The sequence below is a fragment of the Balaenoptera physalus genome, assembly GCF_965194825.1.
Source record: "Balaenoptera physalus genome assembly, chromosome: 4".
In the NCBI taxonomy this organism is placed as follows: domain Eukaryota; kingdom Metazoa; phylum Chordata; class Mammalia; order Artiodactyla; family Balaenopteridae; genus Balaenoptera; species Balaenoptera physalus.
Genome location: NC_138891.1, coordinates 32367373 through 32390318, shown reverse-complemented (window position 1 = coordinate 32390318; position 22946 = coordinate 32367373). Strand labels below are relative to the sequence as shown.

Genomic DNA, 22946 nt, shown 5'->3' with positions numbered 1-22946 from the left:
TCTGACTCTTCCATAAATAATTCTGTTTTTGTTGTTTTCACTGAATGTTCTTCTCCCTTGAATTAAACCTTAAAGGCAGGAGTTGTGTCCATCTCAAGGGTCTACTTATTGCAACACTCTGCATATAATTGATACTGAACATTTAATTGAAGAAAAAGATGGAATAAAACATACAGTATTTAATATATTATCTAATTATATTTTGTAAATTCAACATGAACTTATGTCAAGTTGAGCTTACTGTGCCAGGAAAAAGAGTTCAGAAATTAACCGGCTACTTAAACTATTAGAAACTAATTAAGGGTATCACTGGAACACAGTGAAAATAGGAAGACTTCCTGAGAATTTGTTTTTTTCCTCTCCCTGACAAACTCAGCTTAAATAAAAAGCCGATAAACCTTTTTGTGATGAAAGCATCTGATTGATTGTTTCTCACTGAGAGGGAAGAAAGTATAACATTTTTTAATATAATATAGGCAACTGAAGTAAGTAGAGAAACTAAGTTTGAGGAAAAGAAAAGTCAGAGCTCTATGGATTTTCAGGTTACTTCTGACAAAATTATGCCACTGAAACTTAGCAGTTCCATGTATGGAACATGGTGATGACAAAGTCATAGTAGACTTTGTGGAAAATAAAGTGGACTTTAAAACCTCAATGATCTTTTGGATAAAAATCTTGACAAACGTCTTTTTACATTAGAATCATGGATTCAGGGGAAAATCTTTTTGTAAACCTAGTGAAGGCTTAATTGTATAATCACACTTCATAAATATCCATCTATATGGGGTATTCCCCAATATCATTCTCTATAGACAGACAGAACTGAATCTAAAGGGAAAAAGTAAAAGAAACCAACAGCTATCCTGAAAGTGGAAAGAGGAGGCCAAAGACTTGCTGGTTTGGTCAAGTCACAGAAAGAAGACAACTCAAACTGTCATGTCTTTAAGCATGTGTCATGAACAAGTAAAACTTCTAAGTGAACTAGATCCAGGATTCTGAAGAAATTCAGATGTACTTCACTCTTTTTACACTGGTGGATCAAAGCACATATAAAGGAGTCCCATGAAACTCCTACATCATCACTAGAATCAATAATTTCGAAGAGGGGAAACATCCTTGCGATCTCTAAGATGTTAAGCAATGTCTCCTTATCCATTTTGAAAAAGAGCTTTAGAACTAAAACCGATGACTTAAGGCCATGAACTAGAACCCATATTCTTGATTATAGCAGATATGAAAACTAACAGAACTAACTAGAGAATATGCTCGGTTCAATGTTTCCATAGACTGTACTGCAGCTTACATTTTTACATGAACCTAATCTCTTTCCTAAATCTTTAAGTGATGGCAAGATATTTTTCTGCTTTACATTTTAGATTCTCTGCTGTACAGGAAGGGTTTATAAAAGGTTTAAACATGAAATGGAAAAACAAAGAAGACCAAGATGCTAAGATAAACATCACTGGAGGTGTTCAAAGGCTAGATGACAACTTGGAAGGTGTGTTGCAGACATGATTCAAGTATGAGACAAGTGGTTGGAATAAATGACCATTAAATTCCCCTCCAACTCAGATTTATAATTCTAGACTCAGAAGATAAACTCGGAGGTGGTATCAAATAAAAGGGCTTTGGCTCTGGAGTCATACCCAGGTTTGAATCCCAACTCCATCATTTTTACGATATGACCTCACACAAGTTATTTAGCCTCTCCAAAGGATAATAATAGGACCAGATGCTAGGATTCAGTGAGATAACACATGAATGTCTGGCACATGGTAAGCACTTAATACGTTAACTATGTCATCTGTATTAGTAAGGTATAGCAGCCTAAATCTAAGTGTCATAAAATACTCAAAGAATATTGCCTTAGGAGTTAGGTGATTTACTTTTTACAGCTGACTCTTGCTTTTTAAGGAAATACACTATCAAATAAACATAATCCCAGAGTTTACAGTTTAATGAAAGAGACAGACAAGTTAGAGGTGTGATAAATGCTCAGACAGGGCAAGATTATAGAGGGTGTTTTGGGAGCATATAATCAAGATCCAGGGTCAAGGAAAAATGTTTAGTAGAGGAAGTGCCACAGTTGGGTGGAGAAGAAAAGGATACACACACACAAATGTTCCAAGTAAAAAGAAGAGCAGGTACAGTTAGCCACGTTAGAAAACTCAAATAATGAACGCCAGTTAGAAGTTTGTTGCAATTCCAATTAAGAAAGGACTGTGCCCTGAATAGATGATGAGAGAGATGAATATGCTGAAGAAATACTCAGGAGGTAGACATGGCAGCACTTTGTCATTAACTGGTTATGAAAGATCAGATAGCTATGAAAGTTGGCTGTGAAAAATCAGGGAAATTTGAACGTAAGGGCAGATGCACAGGTAATGAGTTTGAGTGCCAAGTGCATATACATGGCTTCCTAAAGCATATAGAGGACATCCAAAGCCATCTATATGCTCTTAGCATGATGAAGAATGGGTCTGGACACCATCCTGAGTATACCAATAATACTTAAAAGGACAAAAAGAAAGGAAAAGTCTGCCAAGGGGACTGAGAAGAAACAACCAGAGAGGCAGGAAGAAAAACTGGAAAGGACGGTTTCACAGATGTCGAAGTATCAGTCCAAAATTCAAAGTTTATATATATCAGTATAAGCTTTGTACAAATGGACAAATATTTGGAACACTAAAAACTATTTAAAAGCTACTTAACCATGATTGCAACTATTAATATACATGCATATGTGCTCAAAGTCTGGAAGGGAATATGTAAACACTGAGACAGCAATTGTGTTAAAACATGGATTAGGTGTAATTGTTCTTATTCTATTTCCCAAACTTCCATAGCTTAATTTTGAAAGGGTACATATATTACTACTAAAAAAGCTGGGGTGCAAATATATTATCTGAAAGGGGACTTTTAATATAGGATTCTCATATTCTGATGACCTATTATGTTGTTTGTATATTTTCAATCAAGTTTATACTTGACCTGCAGTCTATTTCAATTTAACTGAAGAAAAAAAATTCTTATAGTTTTACTTGTCTTTGTTTTAAGCAGTACTATTATTGTAGATTTACCTTTAAGCCATATTTAGACTCAGGAACTTTATTATAAACACTTAAAAATAGGGAAAAGGTTATAAGGTTTGGAGCTCATCTGAGGATAAAATTCAACCAATGAAAAGGATTTGCACAAAGTACGTGCTCAATAAAAAAATCCATTTTCCCCCCCACCCCCCAAATAAATTTTGCTGCAAAAATGTTTTAAAAGTAGGCATAAAAGAGGTTTCTTTATAGAATTATTCACAACTAAGGGCAAATGTGATGTGGCTTAGTAGGGGGTTTTACATGTGATTCATGTCCCTATCCCAAGAAACATTCGCGGCTTGAAGTAGCTTTTTAAAACGCTTCCAGTGTTTGCTATTTATAAATCCTAAATATTAAAGGGTGAATTCCTTAATGGTTACACTTAGTACAATACTATTCTAGTAAGTACTAAAACTTTTCTAATACATATATACTTGTTTATAATTATAAGCATTAAATTTTTTTTTAATCATTAAATTTGAATGGAGGTTATTTTATAATACAATAAATGATTTTAGATAGTAAGCAACTTACCAAATTTATTTTTTGGCAAGTGATTTAAAAGATGGTTTTATAATGAGGATGACCCATTGCTATTAATACTTAAGTTCAAAGGAAATCAAATTTATGTATTCACATCTTCATACAACATGAAATTTTCCCTTATCTTATCCTTCAAGTTTTCCAGGGTTACTCTCTATACCTGCATACCAATTGAGAGCCCAGGCTCCACTTAGAAAGCTAGATCTGAATCCTAGTTCTACCACTTAATGGCTATGTGACCCAAGAAAGTTACTTAATCTCTCTAGGCTTTCAATTTTCTTCTCTATAAACTGAGGCTATTGATAGTATCTATACAACTGCTGTGAACATTAAATGAGATAACATGTCAAAAATACTTACTATGGTATCATGCTAAGTATTTTTACTTAGCAGTCACTGACACACAGTAACCACTAAGTAGCAAAAAAAACAACTACTCTGTGGAGAAATCCAATCAACACTTGAGCACAGAGACAGACAGAATGCAATTTCTAAACTAAAAGCAATTAGGCTCTGATTTGTTCTATCAGTCTAATGGTCACTTACAATAAACTAGCCTTGGAAAAATTTCAGTAGGAGTTAACAGATCAGTGTATTCATTAAAAACTTTCTTCATAAGTCACATACTTGGGTGTCTAACAAGGCTTGTCCCTTAGACACAAACATTCACTAGCAATGTTACTCAACTGTTTTTGAAAACCTGGCAAATGCTCTGAACTTTTCACTGAAAACATACATAAAGTTCTATCCAAAATTCCAGAGGCTTCAGGATCCCCTGAAGGCCACCCACTGACTACTAAATATGGATATCCTACTAAAGAAATTAGAACATACTTTCCTAACTACCAAAGTTATACAGATATATTGTAGAAAATAAAAAAATAAAAATGAAAAATATATATAGAATATGGGACAACAGTTTTGTTGTATTTCCTTCCAGACTACCACTGATTGTTATTACTGGTTTAAGAACCTTAAGTTTATATACAGAATATGATCAACACAAAGTCATGGAATACTATTATCTGAAACAATTTAGAATATTATTTAAAAGATAGAACAGGTATGTGTGTGTATATAAGAGAATAACATATCTCTGGTAAAGAATAAGGTCAGAAATAGATATTGTAGCCTATTTAGATTATACTTTCAAATAACTTTGATAGAGTTGTAGGATATGTGCACCATATTTTAATGAAAATATTAATTCTAATATTTTCTGTATAACCTTGGAAGTATAACTTAACCCAGATTCTTTTTCTTCATACACAAAATATGATGATCATCAGATTGAAGATTATGATATCCTAATCTAAACTGTATTATTCTGAGAGTCCCCCTACAAAATACAGCTGTGTAAAACAAAGCAAAATAAGAAAGTATACAAAACAAATTTGAAAATTTTTGCTTTCTAAGCAGAATACAGTTCTGAAAGGAAATGTTTTTTCAGGGCACACAAAAAATGTATATTGTCTTCAAATATATCATTTTCATTTGATATTGTCATCTTAGGTGTTCTCAAACTAGGAATTGAGAACATTTCTTTGGCTTTTATTTTTAGAGACAGCAGGAAAAATGCCTTTTATTGAGAAAAATAAAATTCCACAAGTAATAAAACTATTTAAATTATATTTCATGGAGAAAATGGATGAAAATTTTTTTATAAAAATAAAAGATTAATATATTATTTCTCAAATATCTCTTGGGATATTAACTAGAAGGTATATGGGGCCCCTAACTATATTGTAAGCATCTACAGCAGATGCAATAGCAATATTTAAATAATCTTACTATAATATAGGATGTCACTTTATTTTTTAAACTGATTATTAAACACCACTGCAAAGACAGGGTCTTGAGCCTCATGAGACTCTGAAAGAATTACATACTACAAGTATTTAAAATTCCAAGTTTTAACTTATATATTTAATACTGTACTCTTAAGTTATACAATGTGCTCAGTTTGTTCATAAATATTCATCTCAATACAATAACATCAGGTATAATACATAAAATCTAATCCATTAAGTCTTACCAATTTATGACCTGATGAGACACTCTTGTGGACAACATTCAGTCCTTAGAAGCTAGAATAACCCTCCAACCATGTGAGGGCATCACAACTTTTAAACTTTCGGCTTTCGATCATTATTATGTCACATTCCTCCTCCGATGCTGAATTCTAAAAAAAATTCTAGCAAAGAGTTTAAGTAAATAAGTGTTTTAATCAAATAGCCTTTAGAAATCTGTTATAGCAAAGTTGTATGTTTTACCATGATTACGCAACTGATATTTTGTACTTATTTTTTTAATGTAAAATAATTTCATATTTGATATGGATACTTCAAACTTTAAATAACATGGACTTTCAGGCCATCAGAATACTTGTTAGTAGAGAGTCAAGTAGAAATGGAACCAATCAAAGGTTTACGATCATGATCCAGAAATTATGATTTAACACCATAACTTGGTATAGACAGCTTTGTAGTCCTGCAGAATGGCACTTGAGTTCTACTGTTTGGTCCACATCCATATATGAATTTCTAGACTTATACAGCACAGGTGGCTGGATCAGTAATAATCTATATCATTCATTTAAATGCTCAAGACAGCATTCAATTTTTATACCTAAATCCTAGTCTATCTCTATCATCCCCGATTTTAAAACTACAGAACATGATGGAAAGAATGAAATTTTATTATGTGTTTTATATAATAGATATAACAATGTATCCTATTCAGGAGTAATCCTACTGCTCATCTGCATATGGGCATGGAAGAAAATTGGGGGTGGGAGGATTTAATAATGGTAAAACTTACTTCCTTAAGAATATAATCTTACATTTATTAAATTTTTTAAAAAAGCTTTCAATTGGGCACCTATTTTAATCGCTGGAAGGTAATATTAATAACATTTTCTGTTTGATAAGAATGCTGATTTGTATTTTTCGTTGCCAGTAATCCACAGAAAAGGCAACCCACATATTTATGGGCATATTTTTACCTACATTAACCCCCTAAATAAAATGGCATAATGGGGTAAGGGGGAGGGGGAAAGGAGGAGGCCCTTATTCAAGAAGATTAACATGTGCAAAGCTATAGAAAACTCAAAGACAGCATTGTAAAGGAAACTCTGCAGCCATCTCTCCAGAGATATTTGACCCAAATACAGGGGGATGGAGTTACGTTGTTATAGATTTTAACTTTTAATGGAAATTTTCTATTAAATACACACGGTCATTTAAAAGTCTTCTATACAATCTGAAGATCTATTAGAATTTTTCCAATTTACAAATATAATCTTTCCAAACGTAATCTCACAACACATTTGACTTCAATAAAACCACACAACTACATTATAAGGCTGTGCTTTGAAAAGACAGTAATCACCTGGTGAAGGTAAAAATCCATATTTATTAGGATAAATAATAGTTTAAGGTTATGGTCGTTTCATCAACATTATTACCAAAATGTTTTTAGAAAGTTTTTATGCAACTCGTCTCCTATCAACCAAAATACTACCATAATTTAAAAAACAAAAGAAGTTACTTTAATGATTTACTCTTTTGAGGGACAAGTCTCATGAGAAGATACAATACTTATTTAGCAAAGTAAATGCTTCCTGAGATATATCTATCAGTAATGCTGGTAATTTGCTTGTCTGTAAGGCTTTGATGAACTGGTCATTTAAAAGGCAGACTACTCGGTCCTTTGTTAAAGGACCTGCCAACAACAAGCACTGTTATGATAAATGCCTGGAAAAAGAAATCTTTGGAAGACAGAATTAAACCAGCCATATAAAGCAGACTTAGTTATTTTACTGTGAAGCTTATAAAAAAGATAATTTTAAGGGTGTGTGCACCATACAAATGTATAGGAAATTTAGGACATAAGAGCTGTATACGCTGAAAGTATGTAAAACTTCTGTACCAAATTTTTCCCGAGCATGCATTTTCAAAATTAGCTGTTACCGAGTAAAAGGCTCACAACTGAAGAGTTTCAATCACTAAATTCCAACATGTAGGAAATCCTTATTAAAAATCTGAAATAAAACTGAGTAACTGAAGTGCATGTGGATGAGTAACAGAGTTAAGATTAATTAGATATCCTTTAAAATTTAACTTAAAATTAGAATTCTCCTAAAAATGAATATTTATTTAGAAAGCTGTTCTACTATATAAATCATAATCTTGAATCTCTGGCAAGATTGCTATCAAAAACAAATCTTGAACATTTCCTATAGATATCATTTCATTCTTCTTTAATTGCTGAGGAAAAAAAATCCCATTTAACTGAGAATGTGCTATTGAAAGTTCTTATAGTATAGTCCAGCAAGAACTAGGCTTAAGTTTACCATTATTTAGCTTATTTTATGGCAAACTTATATTAATAGAACAAAAGAGTGAGCACAGGGGCAAAGAGGTAGATGACTTGAAATTTCCAAGTCATTATTTGAAAACTGATATGTGAAATCAGACAAACCTATACCTAAGAGTTCCTAAAGGAACTTGCTATTTGAATGAATGTGCTTAGCTTCTTTTGGTACAAAGTTTACACTTTTGTACCAAATGTGTAAAACACATTTCTCTAAAAAGTTTACTACACTGTTTTGAGAATTCTTAGACATTATATAGATCAATGTTTGCTTCTGTAAAGGTCAGAAATGCTTATTTTTTAATGGTGAAAAGGGGAAAATGGGGCAACCCTGCATGCCCCTGATAATTACATATAGTCTTTCCATATGTATTGGAGAAATGAGGCTAGAAATATCAAAGATAAACTTATAGAAAAAAATTAGCCCAAACGTACCTAACAGAATAAGAACACTGACAAACAGTGTTCCAAGAAACTCACATATAAAAAGACATACACAATTATAGGAAACTTGTACCTGTGGTTGAGCCAAGATATAATTTAAGACAATGATCAGTTATGTTAAAAACTTAAAAAAAAGATGTTTAGCATTTTATGTATTGTATCAGATGCACCTACTGGTGGAAGATACGCAAGAATTTCATTAATGCAGCTTTGAAAAAGAGCTCTAACAAGATAGTGATAGATATTTTTAACAGATCATGTTTATTCACAAATGATTCATACTCTTCTTTCTTTCAAAAGGAGTAGAAACAGCTTATAGAGAGGATACCAAAAAAAAAAAAAAAAAAAAAAGGAAATTGAAATTGGGGGTGGGAGAAGATAAAAATGGAAAAACAAAGTAAGCGGAAGCAAGTTGTGTGTTACTCAAATATATGCAATAAGGTCCTGCAGGCTTTGTTAACACAGAGCTATATATTTGACTTTGAGCTCTTGTTAATAACAGTTAACATAAAAGAAATGTAACTGTTCGTAAAATTTAAAATATCATCACGTGTTACACCTAAGAGTTAACATCTAATTTCTTGAAACAAACTATGTTATGACCATCCCAGACATACATTTAGCAACATTTTCTGGACTAAGTTAGCAATATCTAAGAAACAGCTGCTGTAAATAAAGACAGAAATTTTCTGAAGATTAATGGTTAATAGTCACTGTGAATATGAGTGGGATTAGTCAGACACAATAACTCTTTTTCCCTTCCTGTTCTCCTTCTAACAGTGTGTAGGTCTAGAAAGAGAATACCTTCTTTATCTTGATATTACCACTAGTAGACATGTATTAATAGAAAGATGTTTTTGGCTTCCAGGACACAGGTTACAGCACCACTATTTCTGGGCCAAATATCACAATTAAAAACCAAAAAAAATACAATGAGCACCTTCCAAATTTTTTAGTATTTATAACCAAGGATCTTCAAACTTTGACAATAACCGGGAAACAAAACAGCATAAAAATGCTATTTCTTGAGGATATTTATCAATGAATACACATTCTAAATTATTACCACCTATTTAAATTTACTTGTCAAATGTGGAAAATATTTTAGAAGTTGTCAAGTGAAGCCTAAACACAGAAGCTAATTTCTGGTAAGCAAATGCATTTAAATGCTCTATATCCATCACAAAAATCTAATACATTTCCTGATTTGCGTGATTTAGAATATTAGTACAAGTGGTACAAGTGCACGCACACACACAAAGAATGTCAGCTAGAATAGAATCAGTCATTTCTCTCATCTAACTACCTACCAACCCAAATATTAATGAAAACAAAATATTAAAATAATTCCACTTAGTATTTCTTTCTTCTCAATAGGCTGCCAAAACTATCTGCAGGTTTAAATACATAGAAGAGGTATGAGTTCATACTTTTAAATTGTTGAAGAACTAGAATGGAAAAACCCCCCAAACAGATGTTATATGTTTGTTCTGGTTCAATAATTTCAGGCTATATTTAAATTTCCTTCTCATCTGAACAAGTTCAGTAAGAGTCTTTTCTTAAAAAGCTTTGCTACAGAGTTCTAGATTCTTCAGGAAAAAAATAAGATGGGTTTAGCAAATTATACACACACGTTTCTGTTCTGTTCAAAGGCTTGGTTTACTTAAAACCCATCTGGTGAAAAGTTAAAATACAACAATAACAGAGACCTTACCAACTATTTCCGCGTTTTTTAATTGTTTCTCAAATTTCATCCTGAAAATAATTATCAAGACCTCTCAGAGGAGGTAGGCTGTGGTGACTTATGTAGAGAAGATTTACTAACTAAAGAAGAAGGTGGTAAGCACATGAACAGAAGCATGTAACAGTGGATGAGCAGTTAATAATTTCTCATCACCAATTCTGAAGCCCCGTCATGTGCTGAAAATAATATCAGCATGTCAGGTGTCCCATTTCAGCTAGCCACAGAAAAGCTAAGAGAAGAAATGCTTAGGATCCACTGAAACACCACTTCAAACAATGAGATACAGATCTATGGTTAAAAATCTGGCAGCAGACAATCCACCTTAGGCAACTATCACAATAAAACTAGGAGGATACAACAGACCATAAAGGATAGCAGTCACATACTTTGTGAACCCAAGTGGTGAGTAAAAATGTCTTCAAATTACACGACTTTTTCTCAACTCAAGATAATTAAAATCCCAATTTAATACATATGTATAAAAATCACAGTACAGAAAAAACTAGTACAATACACCTCAATTTCTGTTCTAAGGGATATACCCACATTAATATCCACATGTTCTTCTTCTCTTGCCACCCCCTACTAAACTTTGAGAAATAAGACTCCTCTTAAAAATTTCTCTAATCCCAGTAGTTGTTTTAGCTGGATTTTAGGCAGTACTCCCTTTCCTCTCTCTTCTCCCCAGCCCCTATAATACAGATTAGTTAAGCAGATGCATTTTTTCCCAGTATTTCATCCAGAACATAAGCACTTCCTTTTCTGGTGACTATTTAAACAATCTTAAAGGAGGCTAATAGAAGTGAAGTACTTTTTTATTTATATAAGACAGTAGGAAAAAAGACAGGTGTTTCATAATTAAATGTAATCTGTGATCTTGTTTAGGCTCTTGGATCAGGTAAAAAATGGTCATGAATGACATTATTGGGACAACTGGCAAAAATGTGAATATGAACTGTATGTTACGTATTAGATAATAGTCTAACAAATCTGAATTTGGTAATTATACTATTTTTTACATAATAGGAAACATATGTTAAAGTATTTTGGGGTTAATAGACATGCTATCTGCAAGTTACTCTTAAATGGTTCCTAAATAATATGTTAGGATGATAAAGCAAGTATGACTAAATGTTAACAAATGTTGAACTTGGTAAGATTATTGAAAATTTAAAATTTTTTCAAAAGAGAGAGTCAAAGATTTTCCCTTCTTTTTGTTTAGGAAATAATATTCTTAGAATCTTCTAGTCTCTAAGACCACTTATCTTCTTCAAAGTTTCTGTTGTTCTCTAAATGTAGGTAGTGCTGCCCAAGGTCCTGGCTTGACCCTTTTTCCCTACTCCGTTCCTAGGAAATGTTAGCTTTTCCTAAAGCTTGAACTCTAAAATAAAATAATAATAACATAAACAAAGAAACAAATAAATAAAAGATTCTTCAATCTCTTCTAGCCTTAACTTCTCTACCAAGCTGCAAGTCTGCAGCTAAAGCTGTACCCTGAGTATTTACTTCCACCTTGACTTTCCGCTGGCTCTTCGACTCAAAACAAAATCTCATCACTATTTTCTCCTTCCCAAACCAACTATTTCACTAATACTTCCTAATGGTACCACCATTCCCTCAATTAGGTCTGACATGTTGGAGTCAAATTTGACTGCTTCCCTATCATATCCAATCACGTTGGAGTCAAATTTGACTGCTTCCCTATCATATCCAATCAGCAGCAAAATTCTTTAATTCTAACCTTCTGATAACCATTCTTTCCTCATCTCCATTGCCTAATTCAGGCCTTCATTACCTTTCTAATATCTTTGATCTCTATCCCATCCACCATTTCTTCTCTGTTGTCTTCAAATGTTTTATGCACCAATCAAATTTAACCATCCTTATCACATATGCCCTGTACTTCCACAGTGGTTCACAGTATTTCCTCTAACTGGAAGGTGCCTTTTCCCTCGGTCCTTTCACTCTGCATGACCAAATTCTAACCAATCATTGGTTTCCCAATTTGTGGCCACCACTTAATTGTCTCTTACATGGGAATTCTTTCCTAATAGAGAATAGTTTGTTAGCCTTCCATTCCTTAAGCAAATTCACAGCTCTCTGAGGTTTTCTGAAAATCATGGGCAACAAAGACAAAACAGAAGTAAAGCAGATCAATTTCAAAACTTTTCTTACCTCTTTTTCTTTTTCCTTTAGAATTAAGTGGTGGGGCAATAAAACTCCACAAGGTAGGGATTTTGAAAGTAATTGGCTCTAAACCTCGAAGTCAAACATTCCTGATTAATAGGATGACGGCTTTATTATTTCTAGTGATTGGCAAGACTGTTTCCCTGGGGGCCCATCTCCTTTCAGAAAGTAAGCTCAAGCCTGTCTGTTGAAACACCCACCTGGCTGTCCAGGTGGAATATAAAGAAAGAAGATTTTCTAGCTAGCTTTGTATTTAGAGTAACTATCCTACAGAAATGGAGTACAATAGGTCTGTCACCATCTTTTCCTATTCATTCTAGTTAGATAAATATTGCCTCAAATTACATTAGCTTTTGTGGCAGGCTTGTCACTTGCTAACCAATTACTAAAAAATGCAGCCAACTAGTATCTAGGTACTTTTTACTCTACCTATTCAACTGAAGTTTCAACCTCCCTGAATTTACATACACATTCTTTCACTTTCTCAACTGCTGCACATACTTTAGACTGTTAAATTCACAAATGCTATCATCCAGTAATAGCTATGACTTCCTGCTTTAACGTCATCTGAACATTTGATAAGCATGTTCTTAGGTTTTCATCTAAATCTGAGATCCAGTCCTAAAAAGATGACAGGCCATTAAAAACTTTTCCTCTAATTTTTAGCATCTCCGATTATCCTCTACTAGATACCCTTAACTGAAATTGGTCAAAATATAATCAGATAATAAATTATGTAAGTACTAGGTACAAATTATTAGGAAATATATTTGGTGTGGTTACATAACAGTTTGGGCTTATATCCTCAAGGTACTTAGAGTATAATTATTAGGAGAGAACATTTAACCAGTAACAATCTCTAACAAGTAACCCACCATGGTGATTCTTTAAAATTATGTAGTTCAGATCCACTATGCAGAAACATATAGATGAACCTCAAACATAATACTGGGTAAAAGAGGACAGACACAAAATACATAGTGTATGATTCCACTTACTGCAAGTTAAGATAGAGGAGGGAAATAATAGGAAGGGGGCACGAAGGGGTCATGAAGAGCTTATACTACTGTATCTTGATCTGGGTGCTAGCCACGCAGATGTGTTCAGTTTGAGCTGTACATTTATGAATGGTGGACTTTTCTGATACAAAATATACTTCAATAAAAAGATTTTTAAAAAGTCATTAGCACCGAGCATTCAAAAACTAGATTATCCAAATTCTGAAACCTGAGTTTTTACCATCTGGGTTAACAAGTGGGTGTTAATGATGTATCCAAGCTTCCTGGAGTATGAGTGAAACAAAACAAATTGTGTCATAGGAGTAGTTTAGTTCTGATTTACTCCTAACTTCAAAAATGAAATCTCACAATGACAGGAAATATTGGATGCCTTTTCTAACACAAAATACTTGAGGTTATTTAACAAGAACATTTTAATGCAACAATTGTGAAACTAGATGTAAATAGATGTAAGTAATCACTATAAAGACTTAATTTAACTGAAATCATCAAGTATCCAGAAAAAGACATAAACTTACTCAGACATTCATTTTAAGTTAATAATTCATGTGTACTACTCTCCTTATTCATTTCTCTTTAAATATTGGTGCTATCATGAGGAAGGACAAGCTGACTCAAGGGGATGGTGCACCTAGCAACTGTTACTCTCATTTGTTAACTACATTTAAGTATTTTCTTCATTGAGGCAGAAACACTTTTAAGTGTTTATCAATAAGGATAAATCCTTACAAGCTACGTGATTTCTTCCTTTAGTCTACCTGAGGTAAAGTTTCTTCGCTCTAGTACTCCTTTACCTTACTGACCTGATATTTACAAGAGGGTAAAGTTGTTTGCTATAAATTCTTACCCTTAGCTTTTACAGACAAAGGACTCCCAATGAGAGCCTGCTCCCCAGTGATCATCAGGATAGGTTTCTAAACTAACTCTGTCGATTTAACAAAGTAATGCCAATAATGATTAAGTCTGGAAAGCTGTTTTTTAAAGAAGAAAAAACAGGAAGTCAAATTTTCAAGTCACTATTCTGAAATGCCAACAGGCTAGGCTATCACTAAAAATTGGCACAGGGCTTAAGAGCTTTCTGGAGAGTAAGAGAATCTCCAGAAAGCTACATTATTCATTTTAATAAACAGTCAATGCAAATAACCTGGGCTCCCTGTATTATGTTAGCTATCAGCATCTATTATGCTTATATCTGGTGATGATTTCAGCTGACTGATTCCCTGGTGACTCTGCAAAGGACAAATGCGGAAGACAGAAATGATGGCACCTACAGGAAAAGGGAAAGGGAGGCTTGACAGGAGCTTTGACTTTAGTACAATAGCTGAATAAAACATTGGGTGCCAATGGAAAGAGAGAATATCTAAATATAGGCAGAAGCAGACTGAGGGAAAGCTTCTCAACTTGCTAACTCTAAATAGTGGAGAAAACAAAGGGGCCATTAGAGAGCTCTAAGTCAATGTGAGGAAGGTATATTAGTTACTTATATTTTGATTAAAAGATAGTCTGCTGAAAGAATTCTGGGAAAAAAAGATACCAGTCTTTCAAGTAAGGCAAAAACCAAGAATCTTCAGCTATCTAGGGCAGGTTTAATAAAAATTGGCACAGGGCTTAAAAGCTGCCCCTACTGAAAATGATTTCTAAGATTTCATAAACAGGAGCCTGAAATATGGTATATATCCACATTGATAGGCAAATTTATACCTCTTAAGTAGATAATGTAAGGAATTTATAGTCCCTTAAATCTCTGAATGGTTCTATTTAATAGACTCATCCTTGAAAAATACTGATAATTGCCAAATTATTAATAATATTAAAAAAATCTTAAATTTATAATAGTCAAAAATGAACAAGGCAGCTTGGTGAGATATTTTTCAAAGCTTAACACACATTAATCTTCAAACCCTGTCTGTGAAGAAAAAGAATAAACAGTCCCACAATACTTTATTAGCTCATAACCTATTAAAAAGTTTGCAGATACCTGCCAACTGAAGTTGTAGATGGTTAGAACTAAAAAGGCCAGCCACTACTGCTATTCTCAACTGAAAATTAATTAAGCTAGTTAAGCTAAAAGGAAGCCACTAGTCAGTTTCTACTGCGTTGGGCTTGTCACCTTGGTACCAACATGCCAACTTACAGTGAAGAATGGCTGATATAGAATATAAGTTCTGATTATATTTTGGCACTAACACACTATAGACAAGTATCCAAGTATCTGTTAAAATTCTTTGGTTCTGGACAAGAGGCTCCAAGGAGAAGAGAAAATATTTTCAACCCATGAGAAACTATAGATAAAGCAGCTTGCCTGATTTCTGATACCTTAAACGTTTCTGGTATCTAAAAAAAGAAAACAGATAAGGAGTATTTAGCTGTAACAAATGATGAGCAGGCAACTTCTACGGCTGCTTTATAATGAAAAGAAATCTTTTAATTAGATCCAAATTATAAAAAATAAAGCTCAAAACTTTCTACATTGTTTTGATGAAAATAATAGGTATTATTCATATTGATGTCATGGTAGCTCATGAAAGTTAGCTATTTGAAATAAATTACCATATATCTAGAAACTATTTTATAACATTTCTAAAGAGTGCTATTTTTCCTTTTTATAAGGGAAAAGTATAAAGTACACCCCAAAGTACTCACCCTGGCTACATCTGGTAAGCCATTTGAATGATTAAAACTTCATGCTTGTTTCATGCCACAATTTACATTTATGTCTCAATTTATATTGCTACAGCTATACAATTTAAAAATTTAATTTATAAACATAGCACTACACATTTTAAAACTTCTTGTTCTACAAGTAACCATTTAAAAACATTTTTAAGTTAAGTAAGGAACATATCACCAAAAAGACAGTTTGTTAGAAAATTTCTTGAGTGATACAGTAAATCAAGCCTAAGAATTAAAACACTGTTATCATTTCTGAGCAATGTAGACCATGTCTTCACATGACATGTACATGCACATAGCAATATGCTATTCTAATGAAAGAGATGCAGCTGAGTCCAGGAGTGTTATCCAAAATATGCCAAAGGACACAAATGCGCTGCCAGGCAGAGTTAAAAGAATCTAACAAAGCTTTGTGTAAGTTTTAAAAACATTGTTTGCACTCAACTTCTATTAATTAGACACAGAATGATGGAGTGCTAATAATATTCAGCAAAATAAATGAACAAGAGCATATGCTACTTAAAATGTGTATTAAGCAGAAAGATAAACCAAAGTATCTGTTGCCATACATGAATTCCAAGACTTCAGTCTATATTTTAAAAAATTAAAAATAAAATTTATACAACATTTCTGTGAGAAAACAAACTGTTTTAGGGGTTTATAAAACAGTAATGCAGATCTGGTGAATTCTAGCAAACAAGCCTAAGGTTAAATTTTCTTGCCGAGAATTAAACAATGACTACTACTTTGATACCTTAGTCTTTTCCCTCCTCCAATTTCTTAATATGAAATAACATTTTGCTCTGAGTCACTACGGCTTTTACAGAGAAATCATATAAAATGGCACAAAATTAAAATAACTGTAGGTAGTTTATTTTATAAAATATGTTTTTACATTAAATACACATGGGTAAGGGGATATTTCATGTAATAAAATCCAATAGAATAAGTCCTTCAAAAAATACACTTTTAAGTGCAGTAAAAAGGAAAGTATGTCTATATTCTATTTAAAATATAGTTTGTCCTTTTGGTTTATTTTGCTGCTTTGTCCCATGCTAGATACCATGTGATTTTCCCCCCTCCTAAAATAATAAAGATCAGTTTTAATGATGAGAAACCATTACAGTGCAAAGCAGTTCATGCATACACTTTTGCATGTATGCATTCCATATGAAAGTATTCATACCTATCCCAGAGGTTCTTTGATTCCTGAATCGTGTTCAAATGGAACGCTTGGAAGAAAGCAGTTGAAGGATTCCTGTGAGATCCAAGAATCAAATGGAAAAGCAGTTGAGAAAGTACAGTAAAATCACTACTTTTCAAAAAAAGATGGAAAACTAATGAGAACCTACTGTATGGCACAGGGAACTCTACTCAATGCTCTGTGGTGACCTAAACGGGAAGGAAATCCAAAAAAGAGGGGATATATGTACACGTATAGCTGATTCACTTTGCTGTACAGTAGAAACTAACACAACATTGTAAAGCAACTATACTCCAATAAAAATTAAAAAAATAAAATAAACTCATTTCCCAAAAAATTAAAAAAAGACTTTAGATTTCTAATACAATGCAACTGCTTTAATAAAAAGAAAAAAAAAACCCACATAAGCTTGATTAAAAACATTTCGAAAGAAATTTAAAAACTGGACAAAATCCAGCAGACCCTAACAACAATTCAGGATCACAGTTCTAAAAAAAAAGGCGTATTGTGACCACCTAGAGGGGTGGGATGGGGAGGGTGGGAGGGAGGGAGATGCAAGAGGGAAGAGTTATGGGAACATATTGTATGTGTATAACTGATTCACTTTGTTATAAAGCAGAAGCTAACACACCATTGTAAGGCAATTATACTTCAATAAAGATGTTTTAAAAAAAAAAAAGGCGTAATACAGATAAAATGAAATACTAACTAGCACCCAGTTGTGTGTGTGTGTATACATTTACATACATACGAATGTGACCAGTTCATAGCCTAAATCAACAACTACTCTGTATCAATGCCTTTATAAATTTAACAAAGCTGTTCTCAGGTACAGTATTCATGTAAAATTAGTTAAACAATAGCTTCATGATATGAAAATTCTTCATAGGACCTATTTGACAGGATTTGATGGTGACCAATGAGTCCTTTTCTGGGTTGGACTTGACACGATTTCCACCTTCAGAATTCATTTATTTATGGGTGGTTTCTCTGGGTTAAGGCAAAAAATGGCGCTGCAATTGCAGGGCCGCCTTCTAACTTCTTGCATTTGTACAGTGCCCCTTTAAGGGGTAAGAGCTTATACACCATTACCACCATCCATTTCTACTCTTACCTGGAGACACATTCCCTAGGGCTATAACTATAGAATCTTAATGGGGCAAGCTCTCAGCATGCTGGTTTCACCTCACATCTCAGAAGTTCTCAGGAGACTAACCTTTTGACAAATCTGCTCTCTAACAGTTCTGTCTCCACCTCAGCATATTTCCATGGTCTCCGCCACTCCCAACCCATACAATAGGGAGTCAACAAAAACTTGCCACATCACTTCTAAAATTCCTGACTGGTGCTGTAGCAGAATAACAGTAGCAAGCTAAGAATATAAGTGCTTATTATATACCACTATATATAGCACTATTCTAAGTGCTTTACATTTATTAACTCAATACTACAACAGCCCTAAGAGCTAGGTGCTATTATTATTCCCATGTCACAGATAAGGAAACTGGGTCAGACAGAAGTAACTTGCCCAATGTCACAGAGGTAGTTAAGTGGCAATCTGGTCCCAGGGTTTATGCTCTTAAACCACTATGCTAAGCATATAACAGAGTTAAATTTTAACCTCTCTAGGTCTGTCTCCATCAGTTAAATGGTGATATTACCATCTAGCCTTGCAGGGTAATAGGTAACTAGTGCTCCTGGCATTTAGTCAATGCTCAATAAATGACAGTTATTATCTTTATCGTCAAAATGAGGTTCAGATACAACATGGCAATTCTGAGACCCTAACTAGTGCCTTAGGAGAGTCTGCAGTATTATTAGTACAATAAGAAAACTATTTCCAACTTCAACTGGAATAGCAATCAAGTATCAATGATCATCAAATAAAATACTCACTCAATAGAATTCCATGATTTCAAAACTCATAGGACATCAAGACATATATTATCAGGACTTCCCTGGTGGCGCAGTGGTTAAGAATCCGCCTGCCAATGCAGGGGACACGGGTTCGAGCCCTGGTCTGGGAAGATCCCACATGCCACGGAGCAACTAAGCCCATGCACCACAACTACTGAAGCCTGTGTGCCTAGAGCCTGTGCTCCGCAACAAAGAGTAGCCCCCGCTCGCCACAACTAGAGAAAGCCTGCATGGAGCAACGAAGACCCAACACAGCCAAAAATAAATAAATAAATAAAATTTTAAGAAGACATACATTAATCTACTGAATTGTAAAAAAAAATATTTTCTAGAAGGCATTTTAAATTTTAACCAGTAGGGTATCTTTTAGACGATCCAAATCTGGGAAAGGCAGATAGACACTAGATGCCAGTATGTCACCAAAGCAACTGTTTGATTAATTAGGAGTCTTCAGTGTGTGTACTTCTTTTTGCTTCCCCTACTTCAACTCCTTTCTGTTCTTTTAACTGTTTCTCTACTTTTCTCCTGACTAGGTCTAAGGCAATTAAAGGCACTGATTGGACCTACTAATATCAAGAAAGAATTAAGAGGTTGCTAACTATGGTTTATTTAACAGCTTGTATCCTCTCAAGATATATTTGCCAGGCCCCTTTTTTTCACTGTACTTAGAAAATCAGTCTGCCGAATTAAATGAAAGCCAACTAAACCAACTGAAAACTCAATTTGGCTTTTTTACCAGGCTCACCCAAGACCATATGGGAATAAGTCTGCTATTCACACAGGTCTGTTTGGAGACTTTGGGTTTAAAATAAACAGAGTGACACAAAGAGGAAGATAGTAAATACAAGAAAATAACAAAGAGTAAACTTGGAAGTTATTCTGCAAGTCTAGAATTCAAAATTCATTAAAGAACATTTACAATATATTTTTAAGGGAGATATTCTTTAGAAGAACTTCAGATCCCCTGATTTTGGAAAAATATATACATATATATTTAATTTGAATCAAATTCAAATGCCAAATAAATTGGTTTTAAATAAAGTCACATGACTTTAGTTATGAAACTCCAGAATTTTTACAGCATAGATACTAATAACGAAATGTTTCTCATAGGTCAAATGTAGAAGTGAAAAGAGAACATATCTGCAGTTAGTCGTGTATCTTGGGGGTGAGAAAAATAACTGTGAAATAAAACACAGTACTATAAACGGACTTAAAGTCTTTAGAACATGTCAACAAATACACTTAGGTTGCAAAAGCTGGCAGTTAACAATCTCTTTTTACATATATATTCAAAATGAATAAGCCATATGGAGTTATACAATCTATGTAGTATAAAAAATTTTAAATACTTGAGATTCCAAGGATAAACATTTAGATAGTCTTATTATAAAATATGAAATTTTTCGTTTCTGGAATACTTAAGCTGGGATGTTATCCATAAACTGATTTTTCGCAAATAGCAACAATTAGTCTCAAAACATTGATTAGCAGCACAGATTAAAGGAGTCACGTCTGTGAAACCTAGTTGATCAAGAACTTCAAAACAGCCATCTGTAAATACTGAAGGGCCTGATCATCAAAGACTTCTCTGTTTTGGAATGGCATAAAATTGAGGAAATTAAGAGTTCATGGAAAACACTGTTAATGGGGATAATTTCAAGTTTACAGTCTATGAAATCTGAAGGCACCAAGAGGCAAATGATATTAAAAATGTGTTAGAAATATTGAATTTTATGCAGCTTTGGTCACAAATTCTCTTCTGCTCAAGAAATAAAATTTAAAATTTGAAACAGTTCTCTAACAACATATTTGATGTCAATGTAAGCTACTAAACTAAAGCCAATCAAGCACTTCTTAGGAAGACTCACCTAAAACACTGTTTTCCTATTTGTAGAAAATTTTCAAAACCAACGAACAAAATACTTCTTTTCTCTCTGACTTTATATACTGAACAGTCTGTCATGATAATCACCAAGTACATGAAAGTAGTACATGAGAAAGTAACTTAAATGTGACATATGTCTACCTGCTAAACTAAGATACTATCTGTGTAGGGTAACTAACTATAATAGCGAGGAAAAACATACGTATATATTCTACCTCAAAACTAAGCTAAAAAACTGTTGAAGCTTAAGGAATGAGGTACATGAGCCCTCTCCTCAGCAAATACCTTCTCCTTCTCTTATGTCAAAACTCAACTTCAGAAATCTCTAAATAGAAACCAGGGAAATACAGTAAGCCGAGGAACAAGGGCCATCTCCAACATTATCATCTACGGATTTTAAATGATTTAAAAAATATCCTTTAGGTAAAGGGTTACAACACAACAGATCAGGGCAACAGAAGCTTTTCCTGCATCCTATCTTACAGTCAGGAAAGTAATAAAACAAAACTAACTCCGGGAATATCCAAGAGCACTGGCTTTGGAGTCAGAAGGCCTGAATCTGACCTTAGGCCTTGTGTGACTTAATAGCTGTGTGACTCAAATCCTCAGCGCCTCAGTTTCCTTAATCCATAAAAAAGGGGAGAAAAACACTCATTACAGTTACTGAAAAGATAAAATGAGATTATGTATACATACGGTCTGAAACAATTAGGCCTGGTCTGTGTTTAACATAGGGTTATGATTTCCAAATATGCTGTATAAAGATCAACTTTTGGTACAGTATCTTAACATATACCAAATATTTCATCATTATTAAGGTACTACTGAGGCAAACAGAACACTTAAGGCAAACAGAATTCATAAACTTAGAGCCAGGTATACCAAGCTATTTAGGACATTCCATTGGAGGATTCCACCTCTGGGATTCAGAGCTCCCCCAGGATTTCCTTATACACAACTGTACCACAAGATTTTAATTAAAAATACAATAATCACTAAAAAGCGTATTGAACCGGTTCCAAGATACATGCTACTTTAACAATAAAAGCTTCAAGAAACACCTTAACAGCAACCATAGACTTAAATGATAAAAATTTCCATTTCTCTCCGTGACATTTAAACCCTTCACCCTGATCACTGTCAAATTAATCACATCATGTTCCAAATCTGACATATTCTCACTCTTCCATATTGTTACACAAAACTGCCTTCTCCTTCTACTTGGAAAATCATCTGCTTCTCTCATCAGTGACCTAATCTGAATGACTCTTAAGATTCAACTCTAGAGTTAGCTTCAGAAGAAAGCAAAAGTAATAATGGGTTGCTTCTGAGGACAGAAATTGGGTGGCTGGAGGACAGAGGTAGCAGAATGGCTTTCAATTTATATTCATATATTTTGAATTTTGAACTGTATAAATGTATTGCCTATGCAGAGAATAAGTTAATTTTAAACAGAAATCAGTCTAATTACTTCCTCCCCACACAAATCTGACCTGATGTCCTAAATTGCTCCCATTAATAACTTAAATTTACTCCATCACAGCCTGTAACGTATATCAAAGTATGCAACTTCAAATCGTAATTATTTTCATATAGCCGGAGATCTTGGAGGGAAGGATAGTTTTATTTCTGTATCCCAGTACTTACTACTCAGAAACCACAAAGAAAGCTGAATGATTCACATATTGCCACTTGAAATGTTTTCCTGGGCATTCAACCTACTTAAGGAGTATTTGCAAACTTCATTTTTTGTCACACAATAGTCTGGGGGCAGGAAAAGGGTTCGACCAAGAGGAAGGTTTAAGTTGGCAGCTCTCTCATGAAACATGTCTGTGTACGGACTCATCCTCAGGGAATCTTCAAA

General features: G+C 33.8%; 1 protein-coding gene across 5 annotated transcripts in view; it reads right to left on the bottom strand.

Annotated features, from left to right (window-relative positions):
* The window catches only part of TSC22D2 (TSC22 domain family member 2), a 49448-nt gene that overhangs the window by 16648 nt on the left and 9854 nt on the right, over positions 1-22946 (bottom strand). For 2 of the 5 annotated variants that reach the window (XM_082459538.1, XM_082459539.1), the window contains one exon: positions 17260-17331. The exons of 2 other annotated variants lie outside the window; for them this stretch is intronic. In XM_082459538.1, the coding sequence (XP_082315664.1) occupies positions 17260-17331 (72 nt within the window). Of the gene's footprint in view, positions 1-5667; positions 5827-17259; positions 17332-22946 lie in introns of all 5 variants that reach the window. One more of the 5 variants, XR_014262907.1, reaches the window with a different exon arrangement.